Genomic DNA, 21,790 nt, shown 5'->3' on the forward strand with positions numbered 1-21,790 from the left:
GCTGCATATGTCTCAGGTATTTCCAGAGCACCAATCTTTATAGTGTTTAGGGCTGATAACAATAGTTTTACATTGATATAGCACCTTTCTGTCTGAAGGATATTATCTGTCTTACAAACTATTTACATATAGAACATCTGAAATGCTCTGCTGTGTAATAATCACTGTTGTTACTTTGCCATAGGGGCCAGTGAAACTGGGATCATGGGAAGTTTCATGATAAACATCAGTTTGAACACATGCTTTTTCTGTTAAAAGTTAGCATAGCTTGGTGCCTGTGACATAATTAATCGCTCAGAGGGAGAAAACCTTTGGAAAAAGGAGAGAGGTAAAAAGCTATAGTTCTAAAATGTCAAACCATTTGGTGGCTTGGCCCAGTTCCCAGGAAACAGGAGACCTTGTCCCAGAAACCACCACCACAGATGGCACAGATTGGCTCCCAGGTGTGTGGTCTCACCAGAGAGGCCCAGAACTAAGGGGATGAAACGCCTCCTCACTCTAGGGTCCCTCCAGTTCAGGGCTGAGTCATGTTAATGGGGCAGTGCAGGGAAGCTTGCCCTAATGCTGCCTGGCTGTCATGTGGATAACAGAGCTTCCCCTTAGTGGCTTCTCTGAGCACATGCTTCCCCACCCACTCCATTTCCTCATGCAGAGGACTTTGTGCTAGCCCTCAATGCAATTGCACACCCAGACCAGTGTATATTTGTGAAGCCCACATGCATGGTGACTTCATGGATGCAGTTGTGGAAGGTAACTCTGATTTTCCATAATAGTGTGTAAAGGTAGAATGCAGGACCTCTCTGCATTGCATATCAAGTGTTAGGCTTTCATTTTAGGGGAAAAAATCAGGCTATAATAATATGATCTATCAGGCTGTGATGATACGCCTAAAATAGTATAATCGGGCTCTGAACGGAAAACTCAGCTAGTTTAACCATATTTTGACAACATATGGCGAGCTACCCACAGCAGCATTCCATTTTGGAGCAGGCGTAAAGTAGGATGTCAGTTTGATGTAACATAAATTATAGGTTTTGCTGCCAAACTGTCAGTCAGTTTTACATTTGTCCCTGGATATTTACATACGTACAGAACTAGTAACACAAGGAGGTAAAACTTTAAAATCTACAGTAACCAAATAATTTCCTTGATACTGTTGTTCATGGCTTGGATAGGTTGAGGAATGGAGACTTGTGGTTTATGTACTCTGTCTTTTCAAAACAAATCATGGGGGAAAACATCTAAAATTAGCCACATGCCAGTCCTGCGAGTTTGCCGACCCTCTGAACACTGAAAACAGCTGAAACAAGTCTGATCAAATGTCAGTACATTTTAGAGAAAAACACCCTGTCTTTGCAAAGTGGGTTTTCATCCTGTTAGTTATTGCTACCAACATTTCAATTCAAGGAGCTAAGAATTATATTTCACTTTGTGTGCATCAGGCAATCCTATTACATGGGGGTGAGGAAAAGAATTCAGTCAAGAAAAAGTGGTAGAATTACTTATGAACATTGCCACAGATAAGTGGACCATAAATTGTGCTAACCATTGCCACAAACATTATTTATTTTATTATTTGTATTGTGATAGTGTCTAGGAGCCCCAGTCACAGACCAGCACCCCATTGTGCAAGGTGCTATACAAACACAGCACAGAATGACTGTCCCTGCCCCAGAGACCTTACAGTCTAACTATGAGCTTGAGCCAGTGCCCACTGAAGACAGCCATTGAGTCCCATTCAATGGTCATTTATTGGATCAGGTCTAGAAAGAGTAGTATGATTATATTACAGAAAATCCCTGGGGGAAAAAAGACCTGACTCAGAGTAATCGTTCTCCCAATCTTCCAAGATGATGAGCTCCTTTAGCTCCAATTGAAGTTCCTTTCGGAATCACAATGACAATGAGAGTTAAGGGCAACCGGTGCCTTGCAGGACAGGACTGGGCCCTTTATTTTCTAATTTCATCAATGTCTTTTGCAACAACCTTTCCTGAAGGTGCTTGATATTTGGAGTTCATCTTTCCCTGTTGCAATAAAGCAACACACTTAGGCTTTGTCTACACTATGCAGCTCTTAGTGACATGGCTGTGCTGCTACAGCAGTGCTGCTAAAAGGTACGCAGTGTAGCCGCGGTGTGTCGGCATGGGAGAGCTCTCCCACCAACAAAAAACTTCCACCCCCCAAGAGCATTGGTAGCTTTTTTGGCAGGAAAGCGTTCCTACCGACAAAGCGCTGTTCACACCTGCGCTTTTCGTCGGCAAAGCTTTTGTTGTTCAGAGGTGTTAAAAAAACACATCCCTGAGAGACAAAGGTTTTGTCATTCAGTTGCCAGTGTAGCCAAAGTCTTAAATGATCTGGAAAAAGAGGTAAACAGTGAGGTGGCAATATTTGCAGATGATACAAAACTACTCAAGATAGTTACGACCCAGGCAGATTGCGAAGAGCTACAAAACTGGGTGACTGGGCAACAAAATGGGTGGCTGGACAACAAAATAGCAGATGACATTCAATGTTGATAAATGCAAAGTAATGCACATTGGAAAACATAATCCCAACTATACATATAAAATGATGGGGTCTAAATTAGCTGTTACCACTCAAGAAAGCGATCTTGGAGTCATTGTGGATAGTTCTCTGAAAACATCCACTCAGTGTGCTGCGGCAGTGAAAAAAGTGAACGGAATGTTGGGAATCATTAAGAAAGGGATAGATAATAAGATAGAAAATATAATATTTTCTCTATAAATCCATGGTACGCCCACATCTTGAATACTGCCTGCAGATGTGGTTGCCCCATCTCAAAAAAGATATATTGGAATTAGAAAACGCAAATGAGTAGGGGAATGGAACGGCTTCCGTATGAGGAGAGATTAATAAGACTGGGACTTTTCAGCTTGGAAAAGAAACGACTAAGGGGGGATATGATAGAGGTCTATAAAATCATGACTGGTATGGAGAAAGTAAATAAGGAAGTGCTATTTACTCCTTCTCATAACACAAGAACTAGAGGTCATCAAATGAAATTAATAGGCAGCAAGTTTAGAACAAACAAAAGGAAGTATTTCTTCACACACCGAACAGTCAATCTGTGGAACTCTTTGCCAGAGGATGTTGTGAAGGTCAAGACTATAACCGGGTTCAAAAAAGAACTAGATAAATTCATGGAGGATAGGTCCATCAATGGATATGAACCAGGATGGGCAGGGGTAGTGTCCCTAGTCTCTGTTTGCCAGAAGCTGGGAATGAGCAACAGGGAATGGATCACTTGATGATTACCCGTTCTGTTCATTCCCTCTGAGGCACCTGGCAATTGGCCACTGTTGGAAGACAGGATACTGGGCTAGACGGACCTTTGGTCTGACGCAGTATGGCCGTTCTTATGTTATATTTAAATGGAATAAGAGTACCTACAGAAAGCCTTTAAATCCCCTATACTTTACAGCTTCTTGAAATAACATCTGCCTTTGCTTCATTTGCAAATGACAGCATATGAAACTCACATGATCTGATTATTTTTCTGATAACATGGAAATGTGAAACAGTAGTAGAGGGTTAATGAGAGCGATAATTTCTTGAAACATGATTTCTCTGCTTGGAAGCATACAAGTGAAAATTCTGTTGTGCAGAGGACTGGATAGTTCATGGGATTGATAGTGGTATAAGCGGTTTCTAGTACTTATGCTGCTGGTTTAAATGTAGCTCAGGTCTATAATGACCAACAGGTTTTTATCACTTGACAAATATTTTAAGTGGCTAGAGTAGAAACAAGTAAACTTATTGGTCATGAAATATAGCCATAAGTACCAGCCACCCACTTATCTCCCACATCTCATGCAGGTGACATTGAGAATAGAGACCAAGAACTTAATTCCAAAACTGCAAGCTCTGTCTGTTGGGAACGGAGGAAGACTCTCCATTAGCTGTCCTTAGGGATTTATGTTTTCTGTCAGTCATTAGAGGGTGACATCTCATAATCTCTTATCATGCTAAAATGTAACACATTTTAAACTATTTATTTACATGGTTAATGGCATTGGTCCAATCAAAATAAGCGCTGCAGCATTCAGCTGTCTGCTCTGAGCCCCTAAATATTTGGGGACTGTATAGTTCTGTGCATTTATTTGTTCTCTTAATTGTGAGGAAATAGAGACAATTTTGTAAAACACAGATTACATTTCAGTTTGTTTTTCCTTCAACAGATCAGCCATCAGAAAGGCCATGTTCACGTTTATCATCTCATAGCTCGGCTGCCAGCAGCTCCCAGACTAATTTACACGGAACAGCATCTCAAACTTCAAGAGTGTTACGGAGGCAGTCGAAACCTGTGGTACTCTTGATTTAAAATCTAATATCAAGCATAATAGTGACAACCATTGATCTATCATAGAAAGAGGGAGCACATTCTAGTGACAAGAGCAGAGGACTGGGAGTCAGAGTTTAAGTTCTATTCCCAGCCCTGCAACTAGATTGCTATATGATCTTAAGCAAATCAAATGGCTTCTCCGAGCTTCAGCATATCTGTCTGCAAAATGAGTATACGAATACTTATCTGCCTCTCGTGCTATTGTGAAGGTTAATTATTGCTTGTAAGAGACATTAAGATCCTCTGATGGAAGGTTTTATATAAGGGGGTGATATTATTGCTGTTATAAAAATGCAAACAATAGTATCCTCATGACCTTAGTATAATTCTGGTTACCCCCTGAATTGGTTTCTAATACTCTTTAATGTTTGTTTCCTTAGGAGATGGTCGAAAATGGCAGTTATCAGTTGGTGGTAAAGGCCAGGTTCAATTTTAAGCAAACCAATGAAGATGAGCTCTCGGTGAACAAAGGAGACATTATTTATGTCACCAGAGTTGAAGAAGGGGGCTGGTGGGAAGGTACACTGAATGGAAAAACAGGCTGGTTCCCCAGTAACTACGTCAAAGAAATCAAGTCCGCCGGTAAGCAAATCTTCAGTGGCTCATTGAATAACAGCATAATGCAGTTTGTCCCCTGACGCCTTCCGGAAACTGCAGTTGTTTGTTAAGCAGTGTCAGCGTGCCCAGTGCTGTACCAGAAATAGTGGCAGGAATAGGGATAGAAGGAGACAGCCCCGCCCTTTGCATACCTTGCTCTGCAGCTTCTTCCCATCTCAACTCAGCACTCCTGTCTGAAACGGGAGAGCCCCAACAGCACAGAATGGGAGCAGAGTAGCTTCCATGGCTTTAGAAACGGGAAGAGCATGCTGCGTTGTCTCCATGGCATTTGCCTTCAGTTTTAAATGGGGGCCGGTTGCTCTCTCCAGTTTCTAAGCGCAGAGCTTGCTTTCTGTTGAAGACCTTTCTATGTGTCCGGTGCATATTTTCCTTTCGATGTAGCCATTCCTGGGAGCAGTATAATTAACGCTCAGAATTTCACTGTGGAAGCCAGCAATAACTACATGGCCATAGGGAAGGATTCCTTTGTTTATACGTAGCTCTGGCTGATTTCACACGGTATGCTTTATCTAGATGCATCTTCAGCTGCAGGCAGCATAAGAGAAGAGAACCTGCCTGATGAAATCTTAACTCCTTTCAGTTTTGCCTTGAATTTCCTGTAAATTTTCAAAAAGAACAGGAGTACTTGTGGCACCTTAGAGACTAACAAATTAATTTGAGCATAAGCGTTCGTGGGCTAAAACCCACTTCATCGGGACATGCATCCGATGAAGTGGGTTTTAGCCCATGAAAGCTTATGCTCAAATAAATGTGTTAGTCTCCAAGGAGCCACAAGTACTCCTGTTCTTTTTGCTGAGACAGACTAACACAGCTACCACTCTGAAACCTGTACATTTTCAGAAATCTTTGCAACAGTCATGACATCAGACATCATCCTGGTTAACTGCCCTCTTGTGGTTCCAATTCCATTTAAATAGAGCTCCCCATGTTAGATCTGTTATCCTTTCGGAGCCACTTTGTGATGATGAATGTTGTATTTTTGAAAACCAAGTTTTACCTTTTAATTATTATTGTTTATTACAGCAGGGACTAGAAGCCCTAACCAAGATCAGTATATTATTGTGCTAGGGAGGCTCTGGACATATGTATAGTTAGAGATAGTCCCTGCCCTGAAGAGCTTACAATGTAAATAGACAGAGCGTGTGTGGGGGGCGAAACTGAGGCACTGAGCGAGGAAGTGACTTGCCCAAAGTCACCCAGTAGGTCAATGGCAGAGCTGGAAATAGGGCTCCTTATTTCCATTCCAGTGCCTGGTTCACTAGCCCACACTGCCTCAGTGTATCTATGAGTTTATTTCATTCCTGGTGCTAGTGGTGATACATAGAACACATCACTTAGATACAAGCAAAGTTACAAGCAGCAATATAAACCTGGCCATGAGATCAGTGCTTCCGCCATTTCCCCTTGTGTAAGGAAAACATAACAGCTGCACCAAGACTTTACAGTGAAGTTGCAGGGTCCGTCTCCACTGCCAGCTCCTCCACCCCCCACGGCAGCGAGTCTCAGGGTCTGGGTCAACTGAGTCGGGCTTGTACAATGGGGCTAACACTAGAAGGGTAAATGTTTCTGCCTGGGCTCTGAGACCCACCCCCCTGGCTGGGTCTCAGAGCCAGGCTCCAGCTGAGCGGGAACGTCCACACTGCTGGTTTTTGCTGGGGAGTGTGAGCCCAAGTCAGCTGACCAAGACTCTGAGACTTGCCGCTGCAGGTTTTTCAAAGAATGTGTCTATCAGGGAAAGCTGGGCAGGGGGAGGGCCCAGGGGCACGACGACAGAAATGTCAGTCACATGAAGCAGAAAAATGAAGGTTTCATAAAGTAAGAGAAAGGGGCCTCACTGGAGCTAATCTCAGATCTCCCAGTGAGCCCAAAAGGAGCATGACAGCCTTTTGATCTGTGAATCTGTTAGCCTCCAGTCCTCTCGCTAGCTCGAGTAGGGATTCACTGGGCAAAGGATGCAGGGCAAGAGTAGCATTAATAAGTAGCCTGTTTGCCAGCTCTAGCCCCCACCCCTCCCCATATCTGGGGGTGGAGATGGACTAGACCAGAGGTCGGCAACCTGCGGCACGCGTGCCAAAGGTGGCACGTGAGCTGATTTTGAGTGGCACTGTGATGCCAGCCGGGGTCCCGGCCACCGGTCCCGCTCAGCCCGCTGTCAGCCTGGATGGACAGAACCCTGGGCCAGCAGCGGGCTGGGCGGGGCCGGCGGCCGGGACCCCGGCTGGCTGGGGCCAGTGGATGGAACCCCAGACTGGCAGCGGGCTGAGCGGCTCAGCGCGCTGCCGGTCTGGGGTTCCATCTGCTGCCCGCGCTGCTGGTCTGGGGTTCTGTCCGCCGGCCCCACTCATCCACTGCCAGCCCAGGGTTCCGTCCATCCAGGCCGGCAGTGGGATGAGCGGGGCCAGCGGCCGGGACCCCAGACCAGCAGCGTGGGCGGCAGACAGAACCCCAGACTGGCAGCACGCTGAGCCGCTCAGCCCGCTGCCGGTCTCGGGTTCCGTCTACAGGCCCCTGCCAGTTGGGGTCCTGGTCGCCGGTCCCACTCAGCCTGCTGCCAGCCCGGGGTTCTGTCCATCCAGGCCAGCAGCGGGTTGAGCGGTGTTTCAGACCACTGCTGGTCTGGGATTCCATCTGCTGCCCGCGCTACCGGTCTGGGGTTCCGGCTGCTGGCCCCTGGGGTTCCATCAGGGAGCCCTGCAAATGTAAAATTTATTACTGGCATGCAAAACCTTAAATTAATGAAGACTTGGCACACCACTTCTGAAAGGTTGCCAACCCCTGGACTAGAGAATCCACATAGCTGCTGAACCTGTAACCTCACCCTGCCTCCTGACACCCCCCGTTCCCAGCACCCTGGTTCATGTGGTTATGCCAGGAGTCCTTCCAGAGCTGGGCAGGCAGAAGAGATTGGCTGTGTTTTGTCAAGGGCCTCCAGGCATATGGAGGAGTGGGCAGGTTTGGGCTGTCAAGCAGGAAGCAGTTACCTGTTTGCCAGGTAACTGCAGACTGGCTGGTGACGTTTGAGTAGAGGTAGGGGTGGTTTCAGGGAGCTGCCTTCCCGCCTCGTACACCGAGTTTTGGAATCTGGTTTCAGCAGATTTTTAAATAGTGGAGAAAGTTTTCAAAGATGCAATCTTAAAGTTAGGCCCTTAGATCCATATTTAGGCACCTGCCTGATCCAACTCTCATTAAGTCAGCTGGAGTCTTCCCATTGACTTCCCATTGAACCAGGCCCTTTGTGGCCAGAATTTCGGAGGTGAGCACCGGCTGTTGCCATGGATTTTTTCCCTATTTTGGGGATAGATGGACCTTGTGCTGGCCCTCTGCACAGGTTGACAATAGCCGAGTGTTGACAGGCCCAGGGATGCTGGAACAATTTGTATAGTGGAGGTGCTGAGAGCCAATGAACCAAACTGTAAACCCTGTATATGATGGAAACCACTTCAACCCAGGGGGTGCAGTAGCACCCCCAGCACCCTTAGTTCCAGCACCTTTGGACAGGCCCTGTGCCTGCTGCTTTGCTAACGTTTTGCAGGGCTGACCCTGCACAGACACTCTAGTGTCATGCAGGGACTGCTCATTGTGCCAGGCTTCATGGTGGGTTTGCAGTTTGCACAGAAGGGACAGCCTGAGTTCTTTACCTGTGACGTCTGCCAAGACATGGACTCTGGTATCCCGAGGGAAAAAGCCAGTACATACACACGCACCCCCATCCCCGAGAACCCTCAGGGCCTAAAGCAAGTTAAAGTTCAGAAAGGGCCTGAACCAAAGTCCCCTAGGTCAAGTTAATAGAGGCTGTAGATAAATTTGTTGCAGGTTTATAATTAAAGTCTCTAAATAACATGACAGCAGATGTTAGAACACCGACATTAACTCTCATTGATTCAGTTACCATTGCAGCTTGATTGCATCTGCATAGTGTCGCTCTGCCTTTTTTCAGTGCTGCAGTCACATGATGCTATTTGCACTTGCACTGTATCCTCAGTGTATTTTTTGGGCCATAATATCTACTGGTGTGGAGTAAAGCATCATCGAGTGTTTTAAGTGATGCACAGGGATCCTCTGTGGAGGAGACAGGAAATGCTGCAAGGGCAATAAATAGAAAATACAACAAGCTGCAGTCTGAAATATGCTCAGTTTATCAACTTCAGCTTTTCCCCCATTGTCTGTGGGACCGAGAGTGTGCTTTGGAGGTTGCAAGAAGAGCACACACAGGACAAAATACCACTGTCTATTCTGCCTGGCAACTCTCAAGCTCTTCCTACATGTTCAGAGCTCCCACTAACACCAAAGGGAGCTTGGTACACTAAAGGAATGCAGGAATGAGCCCGTGGGCAGCCCATGTATGGGCTGATTACCTGTACAGGTGGAGGAGCAGGGCATACCATCAAACCCGTTCTTCTAGACAGAGGAAACAACGCCCAAAATGGAAACGCCTCCTGGTAATTACCATGAATTCACAGTCATAATGTGATTTCTTAGGCCCTTAAAGTTAAGAGCAGCTTAAGGCAGAGGTATTGTTCTCTTCCTTGTGAACCCACAGCGATTTGTCACTGTGTGTTGTTGGCATGGTTAGCTTTTCCTTGGGAAAAGAGCAGTGCAACAATGATTGGGGGGGGAACAGACCAAATAGATAAAAGGGGCTACTGTAAGTCATCTTAGCAAATGGATGTATGAGAAAGATGTACCGTAGGTTGAACTTTGAGCCTTTCAGCTTTGGTCTGTTCCTTATTCACTCAAAACTCCCTTAATTTCAGTGAGGATTTTGCCCTTCAAAGGACTGCAGGGTTGGACCTCAACTTGCAACTTATTATTAAGGTGTGTTTCAATAAATCATGAATTAGAGATGGGCCCACAGCAAAGCCCAGAAACCCAGAAGTCCCCAGAGTTAGGAGTGTATGAAGTCTGAATTCTGCAGATTGGCTGAAGCAAAACCCCTGCTGCAAACCCCCCCAGCTGTTGCATGGTTGCCAGTTATTTCAGAAAAACTTGTAAATATCATAGAATGGCTGTACTGCAGTTCTGTCCAGACTTACACAGCTGTCAGTTTCAGGCATGCATTCACTTTGCTTCAGGTTTCATTAAAAAACCCCTGCAATTGGGCATCTCTTTTTTCTGTGACTTTTTGCAGTCTGCTGGACAAGATACAGATGTGGATTTTTCTGATGGCAATTCTGCTTTATAATTTACAGGGTTTTTTGTTGTTGTTGTTTTTGTTCAGATAAACCACTCTCTCCCAAAGCATTAAAAGGACATGAAAGCCCTCAACTTACAAAGAATTATTATACTGTGGTAAGTTTTAAAGCACCGATTTTATATTTTAATAAGCAGAGTATTATATTTATCCTCTGGACCAGATCCTCAGCTGATATAAATTGTCGCAGCTTCACTGAAGTCCTTGGAGCTAATTTAATTTCTGCCAGTTGAGGATCTGGCAGTTTGTGTTTAAATTTAACTATTAAAACTGCTCTGGTTCAAGATATCTACTTGGCTATCGAGATGATAAACTACACATATAAGATGCTACGGTATGTGAGAGAGAGAGACTCAAAATAGAGAGCCCAGATAGAAGAGCGAAGATGGAAGTCTAATAAGTTGCGAGATTGGTATTTAAAAAAAAATAATTTGCTTTTGTTCCATTTTATTATTTCTGATGTAAATAATGTACCTTCATATAAGTCAGAAGGTTTGTGATGGAACAAGGCAAAATAAACCGAGAGGTAAAATAAGCATTGCCCCATGGCATAAGAGAGAGTTAAAATGTCTGCATTTGGACATACAGACTGGTGGCGGAGGGTAAATGCATTTGTCAGTTAAATATATTTTGTACAAACCAGCTGAAACAGCACATGCCCAGGTGCTGAAACCTGGACTAGGAACAGCCTCATCTGTCTCTAGAGCTTGATCTACAGTAAGAAAGCTGCTGTTCACAGACAAAGGGTGACTGCAGTGGGTCTTGCTGCACCAGTGAGAAAAGAGATTAACTGCTGAGGTAGGCAGGCGAGGCATGAACCAACTTCACTGCTCTTTCATCAAGTGAAACAGTGGGAAACTGGGTTTCATCCTGTCTACTCTTGCAGTTAAACTGTTTCGATCTAGCACTAGTCCAGTTGCATGTGATTTGTGTTTAGTTACTGTGCCTGCATGCAAGCCCAATCAATACTGGCATACCCAAATAGCCACTTATGCATGCAAATCGCCTTTTGTGGGGGCAAATACCTAATCTGCATGTGCATCTGTATTATGTTCCAATAGCAAAAAAGAGAGGTCGAGAAGGAGCAGCTTCTAAGGCTTATTCTTACTGCTTTCCTGGGAAACTCTGCACCTCATGAGATCAAATCTGTAATCTGAAACCCCGTGCCTGTTTTATACAGTTTCTGTCTTGCATTAGCATGTTCTTCAGGCATTAATAAGTCAGAGGTGGATTTAAAATATGTCTCCAGGTTGCTCTGTTGTTGGAAGCTGATGTTGTAGTCATGCACCTAGTCATTAGTGCTGAGATCTGCTCTTTGTTCTGTCTCTCACTCTAGGTACTGCAAAGTATTCTGGAAACAGAACGTGACTATGCTAAGGAACTACAGTCACTTCTGGGAATTTACTTGAGACCCCTCCAATCCTATGACAAGTAAGACCCAAGTCAGTCTGTAATAACAGAACACTTCAAAGCCTTTTCACTTTCGAATGTTTAGGGACCATTTCTGCTCTTTAAAGGCACTCATGCAAAACCTCAGAATGTCTCTGTGATCAGGAAAACAAAGCTTGTGATAGCTTCTGGCGCTTCCTTTTCCTGTATTTTTGCGTAGACATCTGATGGTGTGATGGGTTATTAAATATGCAATTTTGATCGACATGATCACTTCAGGCTCATACAAGGAATTGTTCTTTCATGTGTATTCCCCTCCAGTGTGCCTTATTTTGCCTGCTCATCTTCAAACGGGACCTCCCAGTCATTCCTTCAGGGGACATTATTTAGACGGGGCGATGATCTAGGAATTGCTTTAACGATGGTTAGTCTGGCTCTTGTTTGTTCTGAACTTGCTAACTAGTAAGCATTGCCCTGCCCTCTGTACATTGATCTGCTTGAAGTGTTTTCTTGTTCTCTACACATCATCCTGCAGTTATTGATAGCCAAAGTGATGTATGGACAACTGAGGGTCATAGATTCATAGATACTAAGGTCAGAAGGGACCATTATGATCATCTAGTCTGACCTCCTGCACAACGCAGGCCACAGAATCTCACCCACCCACTCCTGCGAAAAACCTCACCTATGTCTGAGCTATTGAAGTCCTCAAATCGTGGTTTAAAGACTTCAAGGAGCAGAGAATCCTCCAGCAAGTGACCCGTGGCCCATGCTACAGAGGAAGGCGAAAAACCTCCAGGGCCTCTTCCAATCTGCCCTGGAGGAAAATTTCTTCCCGACCCCAAATATGGCGATCAGCTAAACCCTGAACATATGGGCAAGATTCACCAGCCAGATACTACAGAAAATTCTTTCCTGGGTAACTCAGATCCCACCCCATCTAACATCCCATCACAGGCCATTAAGCCTATTTACCATGAATATTTAAAGATCAATTAATTACCAAAATCATGTTATCCCATCATACCATCTCCTCCATAAACTTATTGAGTTTAATCTTAAAGCCAGATAGATCTTTTGCCCCCACTGCTTCCCTTGGAAGGCTATTCCAAAACTTCACTCCTCTGATGGTTAGAAAGCTTTGTCTAATTTCAAGTCTAAACTTCCAGGTGGCCAGTTTATATCCATTTGTTCTTGTGTCCACATTGGTACTGAGCTTAAATAATTCCTCTCCCTCTCCAGTATTTATCCCTCTGATAAATTGTCATTGTCAGGGTCTAGGTGCAGAAATAAGATGTAGTCCAGAATGTTTTCCATCACTATCATGAGAAAAGCTGGTGTGAATTTCAGATTCCATCTACATCCAGTCACAAACGTAGGATTTTATCAAACCTTTGTCTTTCATTTGTCCAAACAATGGCATGTAGATATCTCTCTGCCTACACATCAATAGGCTCAATGTGCATAAATTGTTCCCATTTCAGTAACCTGTCTCTGATGCTTACTGCATTGGTTTTATAGTTATCTGTCCTAGGGAGTAGCATAAATAGGCACAACATGCATGCTTGGATAATTCCATCTCATAGAGTCAGCCACCCCCTCTTTAGAAGTTGTGCAGTTGTAAACGTGGAGTAGCGGTTTCTCTGGATTCTGGTGCAGCATACTGTGAGGAGAACGTAGAACTCCAAGAGGTTATAAGCGCAGAGGTTAAACACAGAGACTTTTTCCAGTTTGGAGAGAGCTGAGGGTAGAATCTCAAGCCCTTCATATTTTCTGTGGGAACAAAGTTTCTGTTTTTTAAGTCACATGGTGTCCAGATTTCCTCAAACCTTTCGAAATATTTGTGTGGATAAATTCAGCAATGGAAAAGTCTCAAGACCCCAGCCTTTCTTCCCCACAGGATGCATGTTGGCCTTCTTAGTCACAGTTCTTATCATGGGATCCAGGGGCACAACACTAGGTGATGTGACTTTCTCATCTTGCTGTAACAATCGTATCTAGAAGTCTGATTGATCACAGAACTGTAGAGAGCACAAAGGGAAGTAAGGCTGAAATGACCGAAGGTGCTGAGATGATGATGGAAAGACTATCAGGAAGTGCAGGGAGCACAGAGATGGTCATTGTAATTTGTATGCAATAGGTCCTAAATGCCAGGTGCTGTACAAATTCCATCCCTGGAAGAGGTTACAATCTAAAGCTCCGATCTTGTAACATGAGTCAGGGTTGGCCTGCCTATGAATACTATTCTGCCCATACCTCTGTGTCTACATCTTCCTTCTCCGCCCCCAGAAGAAATCCTGTCTATATCAATGAGGACAATTAAACAATGTGAGACGATTACGTGATTAAAATACAATTCAGTTAATCCTTGAGAGCAAACATCTTCTATAAGGTATTATTTGTGTATCATGAATTTTGGTTTTGTATTTCATTACATTAATTCATGTTTCTGTTGAAACAAATACTTTAAATCTCCCATATTTTGAACAGGTTATTTGGAGATGTTCTCAGATGTCTTTTTTTTAAATAAGAGATTTGTTTTGAACCATTCCAAAGTACCTATCAAGTACTATTTCAGTATTTTAATTCTTTCAGGCTAAGTGTGGTGGATATTGCATCTTTACTGGGAAATGTTGAGGAAATATGTTCATTTCAGCAAACACTGAATCAAGCCTTGGAAGAATGTGCAAAGTAAGCATCTGTCATTGCAATTAAGGGTGATGAGTTACTAACCTGTGGTTAAAAATAATACAAAGGCCTATTTATTAACTTTGCTCCTAGCTATTGTCTGCACATTTGTTTTAATATAGAAGAAAACAGGAGGAGCTAGAGAAGGCTGTCATCAGTGCTTAGAGGGTAAGAGAAGGCAATAAAAATAGTGGTGTGTGTACCTCTGAGGTGTCTTCTGAACTGCCCTGCTTAGAAACAGAAAGTTAAGACTGGCATTTGCCTTTAGGAGACCGATGCCCAGTCCCATTGGAAGTCAGAGGGAACTGAGTGTCTAACTCTCATAAGCCTTTTTGAACAGCATCAGTGTAAATCTTTTCCTTTCATCCCAAGTGAATGTACCATCCCCAGCTGTCAATATGACCAGGGCAGAGCCTGGACTAGAACTGGGAGAAATGGATAGTTCTGTCTCATCCCTCTTACTGAAAAGAGAAAAAGAAAGCTGACTAACAGGATAGCGGTGTGGGGAAGCTGGGCAAAATAGCAGAATAATTTCAGACTCTGGGCTTCCTTTCTCTCTCTCATCTCCTATTCAAGCACTGCACAGAGCTTCTGAGGGAAGGAGCCATGCAGGACAGAGGCTCCTTTGCCCCAAAGCAACAGGCCAGAGATGTCAGAGAGAACACTCCCACTTTATTAAGCAGCCACAGCAGAGACCTGAGAGGCACTTCCAAGTGTGTCCTCATCTATGGAGGGTTTGACCACCTAAAGTTATACCGCCCCAGCTAGAATTCTGAGTTAGAGCTGTCACTGAAAGGCTCCAAGTGTGTTCTTAGGGTGAGCTAAACACTCTACACCAGTGGCTCTCAGCCTTTCCAGATGACTGTACCTCTTTCAGGAGTCTGATTTGTCTTGCGTACCCCCAAGTTTCACCTCACTTAAAAAACTACTTGTTTACAAAATCAGACATAAAAATACAAAAGTGTCACAGCACACTGTTACTGAAAAATTGCTGACTTTCTCATTTTTATCATATAATTATAAAATAAACCAATTGGATTATAAATATTGTACTTACATTTCAGTGTATAGTATATAGAGCAGTATAAACAAGTCATTGTCTGTATGAAATTTTAGTTTGTACTGACTTTGCTAGTGCTTTTTATGTAGCCTGTTGTAAAACTAGGGGAAATATCTAGATGAGTAGAGAGACCCCCTGGAAGACCTCTGCGCACTCCTAGGGGTACGTGTACCCCTGGCTGGGAACCACTGCTCTACATAGCTGAATTTCTACCACAGCTAGCACTGGCAGCTGGTTATGAAATACAGTGTGTCCATTTCACTGATGCTTTGTCGTGTCTGAGGACCTGGCTCATTAACTCTTGTTTCAATGACGTGCTCTGAAGATGTTGCTGCTTATATTTGCAGGCTTCCTGAGAACCAGCAGAGAGTGGGAGGCTGTTTTATGAACCTGATGCCACAGTTCCGATCTCTGTACCTCACGTATTGTGCTAACCACCCTTCCGCTGTTAACGTGCTAACCCAACACAGGTCAGGAATGGCTCGTGTCGAAAGAGCAAACCATCCGTTTTTTAATAATGGCAAGTCCAGCTAGGGCCTTTGCCTGGGATCTCGACAACAGGATCCCAAGGCAACATGATTGCACGGAGTCTTTCCAAAGACCCTGTGTGTGTGCAGAGGAACCTGCCACCGTGCAGATCACTCTGTGCTCACCTGCTTCCCTGCAAGAACACACAAGCATCCCACATAACTCTGACATGCTGACATCAGGGGTCTGATCATGTGAGGTTCAAACACCTTCAACTTGCATTCACTTACTTGTGGGTGCTCCACACGTCTCAGGATCAGGCCCCAAATACGGCATGAAGAGGCTTGAAACAGAGGTTTGCTCAAGCAAACGACAAAGAGGCCATGCAGTTCTGTATGTTATTGCACTAATCATGGCAACATTCTCATTCACGGTGTGACTCCTGGACAGACATCTGCATGTGCCTTAGCTGTAAACTCAGAGCTAAGAGAGTCCTCTGAGCTGACAGGCTATTGCTCCGTTCCCTCCAGTGCTTGCTTAGCTCTCCTGCACACATCTGTGAAAGCAGTGACCTCATCCCAGGGTCTGAGTTCTTGTATTTTTAAAATGGAGGCCTTTACAATGTTTCTCTTGTAACACATCTGATTGTAATTTAGCCTAATTACAGTCCTGACTATTGTCAGTGACTCCTTCATTCAGTTCATTAGCCAGAGAATGTTTAAAATGCGCATCTAACTGATCTGTTTTGGTGAATATGCTGATACACACAAAATGTGCTCTCCAAAGTGTTATGAGCCAAAGCTGAGCATGTTTTGCATGTTTAGTAGGTTCCAAGGCCAAAACAGACCATTGTGATCATCCAGTCTGATCTTTTGTAAAACACAGATCACAGAACTTCCCCAAAACAATTCCTAGAGCAGAGCTTTTAGAAAATCATCTAATCATGCTTTTAAAATGGCCAGTGATGGAGAATCCACCACGACCCTTGGAACAACTTCCAATGGTTAATTACCCTCACTGGGTAAAATTTACACTTTATTTTCAGTCTGAATTTTTCTAGCTTCAACTTCCAGGCATTGGATTGTGTTAGATTGGATTGTGTCCACTAGATTGCGTTAGCCCTTTCGCTGCTTGATTGAAGAGGCCATTTTTAAGTATTTGTTTCCCACGGAGGTACTTATAGACTGTAATTAAGTCACTCCTCAACCTCTCTTTGTTCAGCTAAATAGGCAGAGCTCTTTGAGTCTGTCACTGTAAGGTGTGCTTTCTAATCCTTTAATAATTCTTTGACTCTTCTCTGAACCCTCTCCAATTTAGCAACATTGTTCTTGAATTGTGGACACAGTCTTCCAGCAGTGGTCACTGGTAACTTAGTGATCTCTATCAAGTGTGTTCTCTAGAAAGGAAACCCTGCTCACTATTCCCAGTGGGTTGTTCAAGCACCCAGCAGCAAGTGGATCCAGGATACCCATACCTCACACCACAGGAGAGAGGCCTAGTGGTGATAGGCAGAGCCCTGACAGTACTTGGCATGCCTACGCTACAGCAGCCAGTAACAATGGTCCCTACTTGCCATCTAACATGAGCAATTGTCATTACAAATGTGTTCTCTGTACATTGGGCCTGTGTTGTGTCTGGGTCCTGGCACAGGTATGTGGGGGTGGGGGAAGGGTGCTAGGAGCCATCTCTCACTGGGGACGCCATGCAAGGGTCAGTTGCAGTGGGAGGGAGCACAGGTACTGCTCCTTCCTAGTGTTCCTGGGGTTCAAGTCACCCTAGGGGAACTTGGTTTCCTACCCCTGGTGAGCTGGCCAGTGCACTAGTGTGGGGAGGTGGCTGCACCTACCCATGGTGGTTGCACAGAATGCACATGCCTGCTGAGCACCAGGGTTTTCCATGTCCTCCCCTACCCCCCCGAGCTCTCCTTGGGGACCAGTGGCCTTGATCTGCCAAACCCCAGCCTGGCCCTCTCTGGCCCACTGTGTTTGCATCAGCTGGCAAATGTAGAAGAAGCTGGATTTCTTTTGCAATGGAGTGTAGCTCAGAACTGGGCCACCATTATTTGGACAGTGAAGGCATTAGTAAAACATGGCCCTTAGAGGCTGGTGAACTTCCCTTATCTCTGTTTATAGTGATGAACTGGAGAAGTTTATGGAGAACCAGGGCGCGTCCAACCCAGGGATTTTGATCTTAACAACAAGCCTCAGCAAACCCTTCATGAGACTGGATAAGTACGTCACCCTTCTCCAAGAACTGGAGCGGCACATGGAGGTAAATGAAACATAGCATCTGCCAGGCAGATCATGGGTGGGGTTTTGTGCTGCCAAAAAACTGCATTGAGAATTGCTTGTACCCGGGGTCCTTCTGTCTAGATATCGAGGGGGGGGCCCACTACTGTAGTAACTGAGCACCCCACATGCTTCAATATATTTCTCCTCACACGCTTCTGTGAGGTAGGACAGTGCCATTATCCCTGTTCTTCTGGCACAGAGGAATTAGAGGCTGGACCAAGGTCACACAGGAAATCTGTGGCCGAACAAGGAACTAAACTTGGGTCTTCCAAGTCGGAGACTGGCATCCTAACCGCTGGGCCATTCTTACTCTCAGGCCTTATAGCTGAGTCTAATCATGATGCTTAATCAGTTTCAAAGTGCTCTACTCTAACATGGGTCAGCTGAGCAGTGAGGGCAGGGCGCAACTGGGTCACAGCCACTGTGCTGTAGCCTATAGAGAGACGTAGTGCATCAGCTCCCCCTCCTCAAAGCTACAAGCTCTCAGCCCCCCATCACCCACCACCTTTCCTGTGGAGCATCGTGACCCTGAGCCCTGCCCTCTGGACACTGCAGCAGCAGGAGGGAGGTATGGGAGAGCAGGGGGCTCTTGGACACCGTGGCAGTGAGGGCTATGAAAGTACCGGGCGCGTAGGCTAACGAGATAGGAGGTGAAGAGGGGAGGGCAGCAGATAGGCCAGCAGTCTCATTTTGAGCAGGACAGATTTTGGCCTCTGTCCTGGGTCCCCATGTTGTGTCCTTGAGTGGCTGAACCAAAATCGCTGTTTTGTTTGCAATTCTTGCCTGCGGCCACGAGAGGCCACTGCTCCCAGTGTAGCAACCAAAGGCTGCTCTGCTGTTGCTCCGGGCTTCTCTCGGCACAAGTGCGCTCATACCAGTGAGGCAGCTGCTCTGTTCACGCACCAGGTTTATGCATGAACAGACCCTCCCAGTGGCAAGCAAGAATGCTGCAGGCAGCAGGTGCATACAGTGGGGAGAGGGCAATGAGGAAGGAGGGGATACAACCAGGAGGGGGCAAAGGAAGAGTGGAAACGGGGCTAGTGCAGGCAAGGAGGAGCTACCCTGGGAAAACTGCTGAGGCAGAAGCAGACCTGGTGACACCAGATGGGGGTAGGCCCCTAGAGGGTGGATAGGAGAGGCTGCTCACCCGTTGGGGGTGGGGATTTCTGGAGCAGGGTCTGGTGAGGCTCCAGTGTTAGGCCCCTCTTCCGGAGGGTTTGCCCAAGGCGGTTGCCGCTGTGCAGTTTGCCTGCAGCACTGGGTAAACTGGCGAGCAGCTGTGGCGCTCTGCGGCAGTCATGGTGGGCCACGTGTGGTGCTGAACGCACAAGGTGGCAGACAACACATCTATTTTGGTTCAGCCCCTCAAGGACACAACATGGGGACCCAGGACAGAGGCCAAAATCTGTCCTGCTCAAAATGAGACTGCTGGCCTATCTGCTGCCCTCCCCTCTTCACCTCCTATCTCGTTAGCCTACGCGCCCGGTACTTTCATAGCCCTCACTGCCACGGTGTCCAAGAGCCCCCTGCTCTCCCATACCTCCCTCCTGCTGCTGCAGTGTCCAGAGGGCAGGGCTCAGGGTCACGATGCTCCACAGGAAAGGTGGTGGGTGATGGGGGGCTGAGAGCTTGTAGCTTTGAGGAGGGGGAGCTGATGCACTACGTCTCTCTATAGGCTACAGCACAGTGGCTGTGACCCAGTTGCGCCCTGCCCTCACTGCTCACTGGCACCAGGGCAGGGCTCTGAGAAATGCCCAAACCAGGCTCAGTTTTGAGGCTCACGAAATAAGACATTTATATTTTTGGAAAGCTGCTATAGTTCCCCACAAGCCCCCATGTCACTGGCTTATTTGGAAATTTGGCACTAGCAAAATCTATCAAATGCTGGCAGCAGCAGAGGGGTGAGAGAGGGGAGATCAGGTCACCTGGTTACGGCACCGGGATAGGATTCAGTCCCAGAGGACACGTTTTATCGAGACTTTTTATCCAAAATACATCTTAACTCTGGATGGGCAACTAGAGGCTTGTTCACACCACAGAAATGTCCTAAAAATGTCCTACCCTTGATAACCTAGGTTCAGGTGAGTTGCTGTGATAATAACATTGAAAGCCCTAGTACAGATAATCCGTCTGGTTGCTGATCCTGTTTCTGCCCAGGCCTGCTATGTTTGTGTAACCCAGTGGTCTCCACCTTTTTATGCCCAAGATCACTTTTTGAATTTAAGGGCAACCCAGGATCTATCCTGCCCCTTCCGCAAAGCCCCACCTCACTCACTCCATCCCCCTGCTTCTCTGTCACTCACTCTCCCCCACCCTCACTCACTTTCCCCTGGCTGGGGCAAGGGGTTGGGGTTCGGGAGGGGGTGCGGGCTCTGAGCTGGGGCTAAGGGGTTCGCAGTGTGGGAGGGGGCTCTGGGCTGGGTCAGGGGGTTGGGGTGCAGGAGGGGGTGAGGAGTGAAAGCTCTGGGAGAGAGTTTGGGTGCAAGAGTGGGCTCTGGGCTGGGGCAGAGTGTTGGGGTGTAGGAGGGGGTACGGGCTCTGGGAGGGAGTTTGGGTGCAGGAGGGGGCTCCGGGCTGGGGCAGAGTGTTGGAGCGCAGGAGGGAGTACAGAGTGCTGGCTCTGGGTGGGGAGTCAGGGCTGGGTTCAGGGTGCAGGAGGGGGTTTGGGGTGCAGGAGGAGGTATGGGGTGCTGGCTTCGGGAGGGTGCTCAGGGCTGGGGGTTGGGGTGAGGCTTCCCATCGCACAGCACTTACCTCTGGTGGCTCCCGCTCTGCGGCGCAGTGTGGTTGCCGCTAATGCAGGCTCCCTGCCTACCCCAGCCATGCCACTCCCAGAAGGGCCAATGCACCCCTGGAGGCAGGGGGCACGTGGCTCCACACGCTGCCTCTCTCTGCAAGCACCGCCCCCGCAGCTCCCATTGGCCACAGCTCCCCACTCCCGGCCAATGGGTGCTTTGGGGACGGTGCTTGCAAGCAGGAGCAGCGCGTGGAGGGAGACCCCTGCCCCCCGACCCTCCGGGGCTGTGTGGGCCGCGCTGGCCACTTCCGGGAGCGGCGTGGGGCCGGGGCAGGCAGGAAGCCTGTCTTAGCGGCAGCCCCTCTGCGCTGCCAGAGATCGCGATCGACTGGTTGGTGACCACTGGTGTAACCCCTGCCTGCTTGGTGTGACGTCCTGTCCCCCTCTAGTGGCATCTAGCCCAGCTAGAGATTGATGAGTCAGCTACAGCCTTAGCTAAGAGGCATGTGGCTTTTAGCTCATGCAGTAGAGGCTCATATAGTAAGCTTCAGCGGTCCCAGGTTCAATCCTGCCTGCTGATGACTGGTGTCTCTCCATGTTACATCTGCTCCTGGGACAGCTCAGCCATGGTTTCTATAGCTGGGCTAAACAGGGCTTGGTCTGGTCTGCACTTTGCAGTTACACTCCTTCCAGCACCGTTCCAGTTGCGCACATCAGCAACGGCTAATGTTTCTAGTGTAGGGCCCAGGCTAGAGAAGGAACGGGGAAAAGAGAAACTCCCCTAACGCTCTCACTGACTACAGCCCATGCTCCTCTGACTGCATGCCCACAGCTGTTGTGGCCAACACCCTAACCAAGATGAGAGAAGAGCTGGAGGGTTGGTCAGACACAGGTCACCTATTTTTGTTGGTTTCTAGATTGTGAACATGGTGAGTGGATTTATATGTTCTGCACTTTGTCTGAGTGTATAAATGTGATAAAAGTG

General features: G+C 46.6%; 1 protein-coding gene across 6 annotated transcripts in view; it reads left to right on the forward strand.

The window, feature by feature from the left end:
• ARHGEF6 (Rac/Cdc42 guanine nucleotide exchange factor 6) overlaps positions 1 to 21,790 on the forward strand; it is a 58,531-nt gene that overhangs the window by 15,727 nt on the left and 21,014 nt on the right. For all 6 annotated transcript variants that reach the window (XR_005226752.2, XM_037908864.2, XM_043522969.1 and 3 more), the window contains 7 exons: positions 4,200 to 4,327; positions 4,744 to 4,945; positions 10,200 to 10,270; positions 11,509 to 11,603; positions 14,157 to 14,252; positions 15,657 to 15,779; positions 17,910 to 18,048. Coding sequence is in view for 5 of the 6 variants with exons in the window: in XM_037908864.2 (XP_037764792.1) it covers positions 4,200 to 4,327; positions 4,744 to 4,945; positions 10,200 to 10,270; positions 11,509 to 11,603; positions 14,157 to 14,252; positions 15,657 to 15,779; positions 17,910 to 18,048 (854 nt within the window). In the remaining variant the exon portion in view is untranslated. The remainder of the gene's footprint in view (positions 1 to 4,199; positions 4,328 to 4,743; positions 4,946 to 10,199; positions 10,271 to 11,508; positions 11,604 to 14,156; positions 14,253 to 15,656; positions 15,780 to 17,909; positions 18,049 to 21,790) is intronic.

This window comes from Chelonia mydas, chromosome 9, assembly GCF_015237465.2.
Source record: "Chelonia mydas isolate rCheMyd1 chromosome 9, rCheMyd1.pri.v2, whole genome shotgun sequence".
Lineage (NCBI taxonomy): Eukaryota > Metazoa > Chordata > Testudines > Cheloniidae > Chelonia > Chelonia mydas.